Source organism: Astyanax mexicanus, chromosome 13 (genome assembly GCF_023375975.1).
Source record: "Astyanax mexicanus isolate ESR-SI-001 chromosome 13, AstMex3_surface, whole genome shotgun sequence".
NCBI classification, from domain to species: Eukaryota; Metazoa; Chordata; class Actinopteri; order Characiformes; family Acestrorhamphidae; genus Astyanax; species Astyanax mexicanus.
Genome location: NC_064420.1, coordinates 12,987,501 through 13,002,207, shown reverse-complemented (window position 1 = coordinate 13,002,207; position 14,707 = coordinate 12,987,501). Strand labels below are relative to the sequence as shown.

Sequence of the window (14,707 nt, the reverse complement as noted above, 5' to 3'; positions counted from 1 at the left end):
GTGAGAGAGAGAGGGAGAGCATGGAAAACAAAGAAAAAGAGAACAATAAAGAGAAAGAGGGAGATACAGTGAGAAAAAGTAAAAAAGAATGCAAGAGAGACAGGAGGGACAACAGAAGAGAAGACAGAGAAAAAGTAAGAAATGAAAGAGAAAAGGAGTAAGTGCAGGAGAGAGAGAGAGAGAGAGAGAGAGAGAGAGAAAGAGAGAGAGAATTTCAGAGACAGAGAGAGAGGAAGAAAGAGACAGAGAAATGGCCAAAAGAGGGCAAGTCAGCAGGAAAAAGGAAAAGGTGAAAAAAAATGAGAATGAGAAAAACAGAGAGAGAGAAAGCAGGAGAGAGACAGAAAAAGAGGATGATAAAAAGAAAAACAGTGTAAAAGAGTGTGAAAGAGAGGAAGAATGTGAGAGAGAGAGAGAGAGAGAGAGAGAGAGAGAGAGAGAGAATGGGAAACAAAGAGAAAGAGAGAGATAAAGAGAAAGAGAAGGAGATCCAGAGAGAAAAAGTAAAAAAAAAATGCAAGAGAGACAGGAGGGACAACAGAGGGCAAGACAGAGAGAAAAAGTGAGAAATGAAACAAGAGAAAGAGAGAAAGTGCAGGAGAGAGAGAGAGAGAGAAAGAGAAAGTGACAGAAAGAGAGAGAGGAGGAAAGACAGACAGAAATGGCCAAAAGGTGGCAAGTCAACAGAAAAAAGAAAAAATGAAGAAAAAAAAAATGAGAACGAGAAAAACAGAGAGAGAAAGCAGGAAAGAGACAGATGATAAAAAGAAAAACAGTGTAAAAGAGTTTGAAAGAGAGAGTCAGATTGAACAATGCAAGACAAATACATAAAGAGAAAAAGAAAATGTGTGAAAGGAAGGGAGAATGAGAAAGAGAGAGAGAGAGAAAGAGAGAGAGAGAAAATGGGAAACGGAGAAAGAGAGATAAAGAGAAAGAGGGAGATACAGAGAGAAAAAGTAAAAAAGAATGCAAGAGAGACGGGAAGGACAACAGAGGGCAAGACAGAGAGAAAAAGTGAGAAATGAAACAAGAGAAAAGAAGAAAGTGCAGGAGAGAGAGAGAGAGAGAGAGAGAGAGAGAGAAAATTGCAGAGACAGAGAGAGAGGAAGAAAGAGACAGAGAAATGGCCAAAAGAGGGCAAGTCAGCAGGAAAAAGTGAGAAAAATGAGAACGAGAAAAACAGAGAGAGAGAGAAAGCAGGAGAGAGACAGAAAAAGAGGACGATAAAAAGAAAAACAGTGTAAAAGTGTGAAAAGAGAGGCAGATTGAACAATGCAGGATAAATACATAAAGAGAAAAATAAAATGTGTGAAAGAAAGGGAGAATGTGAGAGAGAGAGAGAGAGAGAGAGAGAAAATGGGAAACAAAGAGAAAGAGAGAGATAAAGAGAAAGAGAGATAAAGAGAAAGAGAGGGAGATACAGAGAAAAAAAAGAATGTAAGAGAGATGGGAGGGACAACAGAGGGCAAGACATAGAGGAAAAAGTGAGAAATGAAACAAGAGATAGATAGAAAGTGCAGGAGAGAGTGTGTGTGTGTGTGTGTGTGTGTGTGTGTGTGTGTGTACCTGAAGCCTACGATGGGGCACTCTTTGCAGATGTTGCACTTGGCCTGGTGCTTGGCCGTCTCTGCCGCCGCCACTCTGTGCAGCACCGGGAGCCAAACCATGGACTGCGGCTCTAGCCTCATCCAATCAACAAACTGCCCTGGCCCGAGCTCCACCTTATTGGTCACCTGAGGAGAGAGAGGAGGAGACTGTAAGACCAAGCAACCAATCAGCCAAAGCAAAAGCATTAAGTCTACGGTCAGAACCTGACTGGTTGTTGCTAAACTCTTTTCTTAAGTAATCCAGAAGTAATCTTTGTGACTGTGAAGATTATGGTATGGCTGAGTAATTGTAAAGGGAACTCAGGTTCCTATTGTAGTAGTATATGTTGCTATTGTCTTCTAGGTGGTTGCTGTGGTGTTGTTACATAATTATTAAGGAATTGGTTAGGTTAGGGTTTTGAAGGTTGCACTAAGTACATTTCAAGTTGTTGTAAAGATGTTTCTATGGCGTTTCTCTGGTATTTCACTCTGATTGTTCCTCGAGTGGTTCAGGTGGTTGCTATGATGGATGCTATGGTGTCTCAGGCCACTGCTTCAGTGTTGCCTAATTGTTAAACTGATGGTTCTGTTTTATTAGTGTATTTGTATTATCAAAAAAGCAAAACTTTTATGCTTCATTTATTTCCATGTGGGTGAAATATCTGAATTGAATAAAAATAATAAAATACATTAACTAAATAACAAAACAACCCAAAACATACTCATGATTCTGACATTAAAATCACATTTCTTTGGGTACGTTTTATACAGTGACACTCACAGAGACATATAAACACATCATGTTGTTAATATTTGATATGCCTGAATGCTCTGGGCATCATATTGGAGATGGAGTGAATGAGGCGCAATGTTTTTTCTTCATCAGCGCAAGTGTCTGTAATAAAGACAGCGGCGCAGAGCGTCCGGCTTTCCGAGAAGCTCGCTGAGTAACGGCTTTAATATGAGAAGCTGAGTTAATGGACAAAACATCCATACAACAAAAACAAACCCACAGAACATCAGCACTGAGGAACATCAATAACTTCAGGCCTGTTGGCATGGAAACTCCATCTGTAACAGATAGCAACAATCTCCGGCAGTGAGGTCATTGTTCAGTGTGACGGGACGTGACTAAATGTCAGCTGGCATTAGGGGGAGCAATGGGGGAATACGTGTGTGTGTGTGTGTGTGTGTGTATATATATATATGTGTGTGTGTGTGTGTGTGTCTCCTGGCTGCATCTTGCTGACCTCCAGTGTGGAGTCTTGTCCACTGTGAGGTCAGCAGGATAAAATGTCAACCAGCCCCCTGCGGCCACTCAGCCACTTAGGCATGAGGAAAGAGGAGGAAATACAACAGAAAAATGAGAAGAAAGATGGATTGAGTGAAAGAGAGGGACCGAGAGAGAGAGAGAGAGAGAGAGAGAGAGAGAGAGAGAGACTGTACATAACTAAATGAATAAATAAAGAAGGCATTCTCTTCTGTATTGTTGTTAGAGAAGTGACATTTGTATGTATTGTATGTAAATACATGTTTTTTATTCCTATTATTTTTAACATTATGCACTTTTTCATTACTTTGGCAAAAGCTGTAATTTGCAATTCATGGTAAAAAAAAATACTTATTGCAATATAACATTTGAGAGAGAGAGAGAGAGAGAGAGTAAGAGACAGAGTGGGAGGAAGGGAGGAGAGACAGGAGCTAGAGGCAGTTTACGTCACTTATTCACTTTGATCCAGACACGTCGCTCTCTAACGTTTAGAGGCAGGTAACAGACAGGCAGCAACTCTAACATGACTCCCAATCGTTGCTCTCAGCTATCATGAGGCAGAACGAGTCACTGAGCAAAGCAAAGCTTCACAACAGATCTGACTTATTCAACTGTGCTGTTTATTTAGTTCAACAAAAGAAATGACAAACAAACAAACAAATCAGATCTACTCATCCAACCTCAAACATAAAATACAAACAGAGGAAGAAAAATCATTTATTCCTGCCTCACGATACTACTGCCTCATTTTACTACTACTGTCCTCAATATACTACCATTACTACTTCCTCATTATACTATTACTATTCCTTCAAAACTATACTATTACTACTGCCTCAAACCTCTATCACTGCCCTCAATATACCAGTATTACTACTGCCTCAAACCTCTATCACTGCCCTCAATATACCAGTATTACTACTGCCTCAAACCTCTATCACTACCCTCAATATACTAGTATTACTACTGCCTCAAACCTCTACTATTACTACTACCATCAATATACTAGTATTACTACTGCCTCCAACTTCCACTATTACTACTACCATCAATACACTAGTATTACTACTGCCTTAAACTTCTATCACTACCCTCAATATACTAGTATTACTACTGCCTCTAACCTCTATTACTGCCCTCAATATACTAGAATTACTACTGCCTCAAACCTCTACCACTGCCCTCAATATACTAGTATTACTACTGCCTCAAACCTCTATCACTGCCCTCAATATACTAGTATTACTACTGCCTCCAACTTCTACTATTACTACTGCCCTCAATATACTTGTATTACTACTGCCTCTAACCTCTATTACTGCCCTCAATATACTAGTATTAATACTGCCTCAAACTTCTATCATTGTCCCCAATATACTACTATCACTCTTGCCACACACTTCTACTATTACTACTACCATCAATATACTACTATTGCTACTGCCTTAAACTTCTATCACTGCCCTCAATATAGTAGTATTACTACTGCCTCTAACCTCTATTGCTGCTCTCAATATACTAGTATTACTCTTGCCTTAAACTTCTATTATCACTGCCCTCAATATACTACTATTACTACTGCCTCAAACTTCTACTATTACTACTGCCCTCAATATACAAGTATTAATACTGCCTCAAATCTCTATTACTGCCCTCAATATACTAGTATTACTACTGCCTTAAACTTCTATCACTACCCTCAATTTACCAGTATTACTACTGCCTCTAACCTCTATTACTGCCCTCAATATACTAGAATTACTACTGCCTCAAACCTCTATCACTGCCCTCAATATACTAGTATTACTACTGCCTCTAACCTCTATCACTGCCCTCAATATACTAGTATTACTACTGCCTCTAACCTCTATCACTGCCCTCAATATACTAGTATTACTACTGCCTCTAACCTCAATCACTGCCCTCAATATACTAGAATTACTACTGCCTCAAACCTCTATTACTGCCCTCAATATACTAGTATTACTACTGCCTCAAACTTCTATCACTGCCCTCAATATACTAGAATTACTACTGCCTCAAACCTCTATTACTGCCCTCAATATACCAGTATTACTACTGCCTCAAACTTCTATCACTACCCTCAATATACTAGAATTACTACTGCCTCAAACCTCTATTACTGCCCTCAATATACTAGTATTACTACTGCCTCAAACTTCTATCACTGCCCTCAATATACTAGAATTACTACTGCCTCAAACCTCTATTACTGCCCTCAATATACCAGTATTACTACTGCCTCAAACCTCTATCACTGCCCTCAATATACCAGTATTACTACTGCCTCTAACCTCCATCACTGCCCTCAATATACTACTATTACTACTGCCTCTAACCTCTATCACTGCCCTCAATATACTAGTATTACTACTGCCTCAAACCTCTATTACTGCCCTCAATATACCAGTATTACTACTGCCTCTAACCTCCATCACTGCCCTCAATATACTACTATTACTACTGCCTCTAACCTCTATCACTGCCCTCAATATACTAGAATTACTACTGCCTCAAACCTCTATTACTGCCCTCAATATACCAGTATTACTACTGCCTCAAACTTCTATCACTACCCTCAATATACTAGAATTACTACTGCCTCAAACCTCTATTACTGCCCTCAATATACTAGTATTACTACTGCCTCAAACTTCTATCACTGCCCTCAATATACTAGAATTACTACTGCCTCAAACCTCTATTACTGCCCTCAATATACCAGTATTACTACTGCCTCTAACCTCCATCACTGCCCTCAATATACTACTATTACTACTGCCTCTAACCTCTATCACTGCCCTCAATATACTAGTATTACTACTGCCTCCAACTTCTACTATTACTACTGCCCTCAATATACTTGTATTATTACTGCCTCTAACCTCTATTACTGCCCTCAATATACTAGTATTAATACTGCCTCAAACTTCTATCACTGTCCCCAATATACTACTATCACTCTTGCCACACACTTCTACTATTACTACTACCATCAATATACTACTATTACTACTGCCTCTAACCTCTATCACTGCCCTCAATATACTACTATTGCTACTGCCTTAAACTTCTATCACTGCCCTCAATATATTAGTATTACTCCTGCCTCAAACCTCTATCACTGCCCTCAATATACCAGTATTACTACTGCCTCAAACCTCTATCACTGCATTCAATATACTACTATTACTACTGCCTCTAACCTCTATCACTGCCCTCAATATACCAGTATTACTACTGCCTCTAACCTCTATCACTGCCCTCAATATACTACTATTACTACTGCCTCTAACCTCTATCACTGCCTTCAATATACCAGTATTACTACTGCCTCTAACCTCTATCACTACCCTCAATATACTACTATTACTACTGCCTCTAACCTCTATCACTGCCCTCAATATACTAGTATTACTACTGCCTCTAACTTCTACTATTACTACTGCCCTCATTATACTAGTATTACTACTGCCTTAAACTTCTATCACTACCCTCAATTTACCAGTATTACTACTGCCTCTAACCTCTATTACTGCCCTCAATATACTAGAATTACTACTGCCTCAAACCTCTATCACTGCCCTCAATATACTAGTATTACTACTGCCTCTAACCTCTATCACTGCCCTCAATATACTAGTATTACTACTGCCTCTAACCTCAATCACTGCCCTCAATATACTAGAATTACTACTGCCTCAAACTTCTATCACTACCCTCAATATACTAGAATTACTACTGCCTCAAACCTCTATTACTGCCCTCAATATACTAGTATTACTACTGCCTCAAACTTCTATCACTGCCCTCAATATACTAGAATTACTACTGCCTCAAACCTCTATTACTGCCCTCAATATACCAGTATTACTACTGCCTCAAACCTCTATCACTGCCCTCAATATACCAGTATTACTACTGCCTCTAACCTCCATCACTGCCCTCAATATACTACTATTACTACTGCCTCTAACCTCTATCACTGCCCTCAATATACTAGTATTACTACTGCCTCCAACTTCTACTATTACTACTGCCCTCAATATACTTGTATTATTACTGCCTCTAACCTCTATTACTGCCCTCAATATACTAGTGTATATATACAATATACTATTACTACTACCATCAATATACTAGTATTACTACTGCCTTAAACTTCTACTATTACTACTACCATCAATACACTAGTATTACTCCTGCCTCACACTGCTACTATTATTACTACCTTAAATGTTTACTCTTGGTATTTCCTAACACTACTATAATTATTGCTTCATATTACTAGTATTTTTACTACTGCCTCACTGAATAACTACTACCTTATACTACTACTGTTACTACTGCATCAAACTTCCACTTAAACTGATGTCCTATTCTGCTACTGTTACTGCTGTCACCATACTACTCCTTACTGCCTCATACTACCTGTAAGTATATTGCCTCCTGCCTCATTTTACTATTATCAGATCCTCAAAACTTCTATTACTACTACCTCGTACTAGTATTACTATAACTACTGCCTCACACCACTGCCTTTACTATTGCTTATTACTATTACCTCTAACACTATAACTCCTGCCTCTGCATACTGCTATTACTACTACTGTCTTACATTTTTCATCATTACTCCTGACTACATAGCATGGCTATCACTTCTCTGTACTACTACTGCCTGGCTCTACTACATTTACTACTGACTCTACTGCTACTAATATTACTACTGCCTCACATTACCTTTGATAATAATAATAATAATAATAATAATAATAATAATAAAAATAACAGCAACAATATATGAGCTCACAGCAGCCAGTCTCTGCCTCCCTATCATACTTTTTAATTATCTTTTTCTTTTTCCAGTTTGGAATCAACAGCATGAATCCATAGAGCTTTCTCCTGAATCCTGCTCCATCACTCCATCTCGCTCTCTCTCTCACCCTGCTCCATCATTCCATCATTCCCTTCTGAACACTCACCCTCTCTCTCTCTCTCCATGATCACTCCAATCACACCCTGAGGTGCATTAACTCCAACTTAAATCCCACATCTAATCTCCTCTCACTCCTCCTTCTCTCCGTTTACCCCTCTTTCATTTATCCCTCCATTTCCCTTCCCTCACTCACTCGCTCTCTTTCTGCCTTCAGTTTTCTCCCTGAAGTCTCGCCTCACTTTCTCTGGGTCAGTGAGTCAGAAGACTGAGGAAACACCCATATAAATCTTTTAGAGAGAATCCCCCACAACTCAACACTTACTCAATCCATACTGGAGCCCGATCAATCATACAACTACTATACTCCCTTACATTACTATAATTACTAATGCTTCATACTACTGCTTTTTTTACTGCCTCATTACACTACTACTACTACTACTACTACTAATATCACTACTATTATTACTGCCTCATATATTGCCACCACTGTTACTGCCTCACATTACTATTACTAATGCTTCATATTACAGCTTTTCACTGCCTTATTACACTACTACTACTAATACCACTGACTTATACCACCACTATTACTACTGCTTCATATATTACCACCACTATTACTGACTCGCACTACTATTATTATTAATGCTTCATATTACTGCTTTTTTACAGACTCATTACACTACTACTATAACCATTGACTTATATCACTACTATCACACTACTATTATTACTCTCTCACACTACCACTGCCTTCTACTACTATTACATCACTTTATCATTATCGCCTACTACTTTTACGACTGCCTCACACTACTATTATTACTTTCTCACACTATATTTGCCTCCTACTACTATTACTACTGCCTCACACTACTATTATTACTCTCATACTACCACTACCTCCTACATCACATTATCATTATCTCCTACTAATATTACTACTGCCTCACAATTCTACTATTACTACTGCCTCATGCTACCACTGCCTCCTACTACTATTACTACTGCCTCACACTACTATTATTACTCACACTATCACTACCTCCTACATTACATTATCATTATCTCCTACTACTATTACTACTGCCTCACACTACCACTGCCTCCTACTACTATTACTACTGCCTCACACTACTATTATTACTCTCATACTACCACTACCTCCTACATCACATTATCATCTCTTCTACTATTACTAATGCCTCACACTACTATTATTACTCTCATACTACCACTACCTCCTACATCACATTATCATCTCCTTCTACTATTACTACTGCCTCAAAATTCTACTAATACTACTACATCACATTATCATTATCTCCTACATCACATTATCATTATCTCTTACTACTATTACTACTGCCTCAAAATTCTACTATTACTACTACATCACATTATCATTGTCTCCTACTACTATTACTACTGCCTCATGCTACCACTGCCTCCTACTACTATTGCTACTGCCTCAAAATTCTATTATTACTACTGCCTCACATTACCACTGCCTCCTACTACTATTACTACTGCCTCAAAATTCTACTATTACTACTGCCTCATGCTACCACTGCCTCCTACTACTATTACTACTGCCTCAAAATTCTACTATTACTACTGCCTCATGCTACCACTGCCTCCTACTACTATTACTACTGCCTCAAAATTCTATTATTACTACTGCCTCACATTACCACTGCCTCCTACTACATTACTACTGCCTCACACTACTATTATTACTCTCTCACACTACGTTTGCCTCCTACTACTATTACTACTGCCTCAAAACACTATTATTAGTGTTTAACACTACGTTAGCCTCCTACTACTTTGACTACTATTACATTTACCTTACACTACCATTGTATCCTATTATTATTACCTCACTACAATTATATTACACTACTACCAATACTGCCTCACACTACTATTATAACTGCCTCACACTACTATTATAACTGCCTCACACTACTCCTAATACTGCCTTAAAAAAGGAACGAGTCACTATTCTTGCTACTGCCTCAAAAAAGGACCAATTCAATGACATTTTTATTTAATGTTTTACAAAAGTGTGATATTTGAACAGGATATTGGGACCTCCCGCCTCTCTCTCTTTTACTCTCTTTCACCGTTCCATCTGAGCGTGCGTGTGTGAGGATGAATCACTGCAGCTGGATTACTGGCTGATGAGAAACGACCACAGGCTGTGTGTGTGTGTGTGTGTGTGTGTGTGTGAGAACAGATAGGACTGAAGCCTGATGACAGTGGGGTGGAGGTAACACTGGGGTGAGTTGAGGACAGCCAAAATTCACAATCCACGCATTAGTTAATGACACAACACACACTCACACTCTGTAGATAATGGGGCCAAGCGTGGGCCCATCCATTTTTTCATTGGAAACCTAATTTGACACATGCATATGTACTAGAATATTCAATTATATATATATATATATATATATATATATATATATATATATATAGAACTGGTCCAGTTTGTGGTTCCTATATATGTGTCTGTGTGTGTGTGTGTGTGTGTGTGTGTGTGTATGTATGAGTGGGTGTGTGTGTGTGGTACATACATGTTGGAAACAGCTTCTGACGCTGGGCTCGATGTTGCTGCCACCGAAAGCTGCCACTTCTCCAAGCTGCCGCGGGATCTGGATAGCATCATGTAGTAACAGCCCCAACTGCCTCTGATCACACGTTTCCCCCACAGAGGCAACCTGATTAAACAAACCTACACACACACACACACACAAATTATTAAAATGATAGTTATTAACACGTAATTACACGTGAATACTTTGCTTAAAATGTATGTGTTTACACTGTCATTTTGATTTATGTAATAGAAAACGAGTATCTCAATAGCTGTAACACTATCATTGTGTATTATGTGGTTATAAATGTGTCATAAAGAGGGCAATAGTGTTTACATGAACAAGTGCATAACCTTTCAAGATGTGCACATGTAATACACAAGCTGTACCATTGTAATACGCACGGGTACATATATAACAGTTACTACCACCTACTACTATTACTACTGCCTCATTACAATTGCTTCATACTACTACTGTCTCACACTACTTTTACTACTGCCTCATACTACTGTCTTCTACAACCTCACACTACCATTACCTCCTACTACTGTCTCACACTACTATTACTACTCACTATTACTGTCTCACGCTATGTTTCCTGCCTACTATTATTACTACTGCCTCACACTACTATTGCTACTGCCTCACACTACTCATACTATTATTACTACTGTCTCACACTACTTTTACTACTGTCTCATTATCTTTGTCTCACACTACTATTACTACTGCCTCATACTACTGTCTTCTACAACCTCACACTACCATTACCTCCTACTACTGTCTCACACTAGTATTACTACTGCCTCACGCTATGTTTCCTGCCTACTACTATTACTACTGCCTCACTACCTCTGCCTCACTACTATTGCTACTGCCTCACACTACTCATACTATTATTACTACTGCCTCTCACTACTAATACTGCCTTACAATACTATTACTACTGCCTCACGCTATGTTTCCTGCCTACTACTATTACTACTGCCTCCCTACCACTGCCTCCTACCACTATTACTACTGCCTCACACAACTCATACTTTTTTACTACTGTCTCACACTATTACTACCGCCTGACACTACTATTACTACTGCCTCACACTACTATTACTACTTTTAATACTGCCTCAAACTATTAGTACAGTCTCACACTATTATTACTACTGTCTGACACTATTACTACTACCTCACACTACTACTCCTGCCTCACAACTACTATTACTACTACCTCACACTACTACTACGTCACACTACTACTACTACTACAGCCTCACGACTTTTATTACTACTGCCTCACACTTCTACTACTACCTCCTCACACTACTACTACTACTGCCTCACGAATACTATTACTACTACCTCACACTCTTATTACTACTGCCTAACACTACTACTCTTACTACTGCCTCACACTACTATTAATACTGCCTAACACTACTACTCTCACTACTGCCTCACACTACTACTACTACTACTACTACTACTGCCTCACACTACTACTCTTACTACTACTCAAAAAAGAAAGTCATTTACATTTTTATTTAAAGTGTAATGTTTGAACAGGATACTGTGGACCTCCTTCCTACTTCTCTTTTTCTACCATTCTACCAGTAAGTACATTGTTATTACATTGTTGTTATTGTGCAATTACACAAATATTACAAGCAATTACTTTTAAGCGTGGCCAATATGTCCTAAAACGAGGGCAATTGGAGAAAAACAAACTTAAAAAGATTTAAAAATAATGCTTATGGTATTTTTTTAAGGATTGTAAAAACAAAACAAAAAAACAGCCCCATCTGTCACTCAAATAATGGTCAGCAGAAAGAGGGACAGAGTAATTAAACACTCGTTTAAGTGTTTTACAGAGACAAATGCTTAAAATGCAGAAATATTTAGTGTCAGCATTACACACACACACACACACACACACACAGGCAGATGCGGGTGTATCGGATTTGAAGCCTAAGGCAAAGTCCAGATCAATGAGAAACGCAAGCAGTCAACATTTCACATCATGCTTTATCATCCAGACACCAGATGTGATCCCTGTGTGTGTGCGCGTGTGTGTGTGTGTGTGTGTATTGTTTAGAGCCTTGGGCATCAATATGAGTGCCTCAGATGGATGCTGTGATGATTGCACATTCCTGAATTTCAAAACGCACACACACACACTCTCTCACTTACACACACTCCAGGAAGATTAGATCTAATCTAATTTAAATTTTAATCAAATGTGTGTTTACTTTTAGCGATCAGCTAAAAACATGAAAAAAGACCAGAATAAACAAACACAGGAACAGAGAGAATGATGCCCTGATTCTGCCCCACCCCAATAAAACCAATATTACACCACAATGCTAACACAACCCAGACATTCTACCTATTTCTGCTGCTTCAGTAACTCCACCTCAACTGATGCTGAAAACATGAGAATGTTCCCATTCTCACGCATCTGTGGGTGGCGACCTTCCAAATGTTGACACCCCATTGGTTGCAACAGCTTTATTCAAAGCACTGTCTGTTGTATATTGCCTAATACTGGCTAAATCCCGCCTCTATGCCCTTATCATTGTTATGATGATTATCATGGTTATGATAGTTATGCTAGTTATGACAGTGAGGATGTTAGATATGGTGATTCTTACATTTGTACTTCTCCTCCAGATGTCCTTTAGACAGTGAGAGAAGCCCAATCTTCATGGACAGCACACGGATCTTCCCACTGCGACCCCTACACACACACACACACACAGACGAGAAGTGTGTAACACATGGACTTAATTACGATGTTTCCTACATTTCCTAAACTGTAAATTATTACTGAAGTCATTCAGACTATGAAGGAACACATAAAGAATCATGTAGTAATTTAAAAACTGTTCAACAAACCAAAATACTAAAACCTTATCAGAGGAGCCTTATCCTGTACAACAGAGGAAACTCTTGCTCTTCCTTTCCAATGGCGGTCCTGATGAGAGCCAGTTTCATCATAACTTTTTGTTACGTTCTTTGCGACCGCACTGTAATTTGTCCTTTTTTTAGTTGAGTAGTTCTTGTGATAATATGGATTAATATGGGCTGTTTACCTGTAACTACCTCTTCACTACTTTACAACTGATGCTCTTAAACACTTGATTAAGAGGCAAGAAATTCAAGTAATGAACTCTTGAAAAGTTCAGCACAGCTGTTAACTGAAAGCTATTCTGACCCTGTCTCATAAAGCTGTCTGAGAAAGTCCAGCCAAGATGTGCAAAACTGTCATCTAAGGAAAAGGTGCTACTGTGAAGAATCTAAAATCTAAAACATATTCAGGTTTGTTTAACACTTTTTTGCGTGTCAAATAATTCCATATGTTTTCTTCATAGTTTGAATAAATTTAATATTAATCTACAAAACAGAACATTTTAGAACAATGAAAGACCAATGAATGTATGGTGTGTCCAAACTTTTGACTGGTACCGTTTATTAGTTTAATGCTGTTTTTTTATTACCTTTACTTCTAAGTAACTACCAAGAATTACACATTATTCAGAATTATAATATATATTTATATGTATAGTGTATATACTATAAATAAATTCTGTAATTACTTTAAATTATTCAGTATCTGCTGTAATTTGTTCAGTATGATTTTATTTAAATTACTGTAAATTGTACAGTAAATAATTACATTTATTCAGTATAAATTAAGTAAGAAATGTAATTTATTTAGAATCTACCATACTATTAATAATTATCTTCCTTAATATACTCAGTATATGCTCTATATTATCCAATGAACATTATATAATATTAATAAAAACTATTCAATGTTTATTACAAATGATTTAGTTCTAACTTTTTAATGTTTAATCATGCTGTGACTACAGAAAATAAACTAAATCTGTAGCTAAATATTTGATTCAGTATCACTATGCATCACTTAGCATTAATTATAAATGATAGCATATACTGTACTGTAAGTTCTGAATGAATTAATAGCCACTATGTATAATTTATTATCTAAGTAACTGTGCTGTGGTGCTGAGATGTAGCAGGTAGAGGTGTGCTGGTCGTACGTGTCGTAGACGTTGAGGAGCCAGTTGAGACACATGTCCACACAGAGAGGAACGTTCACCAGGTCTTTATGCTCCTGCTCCAGATCATCATACACTGACGTCAGACAGTTAATAACCTCAGGAACTGAGAGCGGACTGGAGTTATTATTCAGCTTGTGCTGCTGAAACATCGACTGAGCCACGTTCAGATCCAGCAGATCCACTGAGAGAGAAAGAGAGAGAGA

General features: G+C 38.2%; 1 protein-coding gene across 8 annotated transcripts in view; it reads right to left on the bottom strand.

Moving 5' to 3' along the window:
• utrn (utrophin) overlaps positions 1–14,707 on the bottom strand; it is a 364,200-nt gene that overhangs the window by 59,972 nt on the left and 289,521 nt on the right. For all 8 annotated transcript variants that reach the window (XM_022677556.2, XM_022677560.2, XM_022677559.2 and 5 more), the window contains 4 exons: positions 14,484–14,685; positions 13,071–13,156; positions 10,399–10,556; positions 1,567–1,733 (listed from right to left, as the gene is read on the bottom strand). In XM_022677556.2, the coding sequence (XP_022533277.2) occupies positions 1,567–1,733; positions 10,399–10,556; positions 13,071–13,156; positions 14,484–14,685 (613 nt within the window). The remainder of the gene's footprint in view (positions 1–1,566; positions 1,734–10,398; positions 10,557–13,070; positions 13,157–14,483; positions 14,686–14,707) is intronic.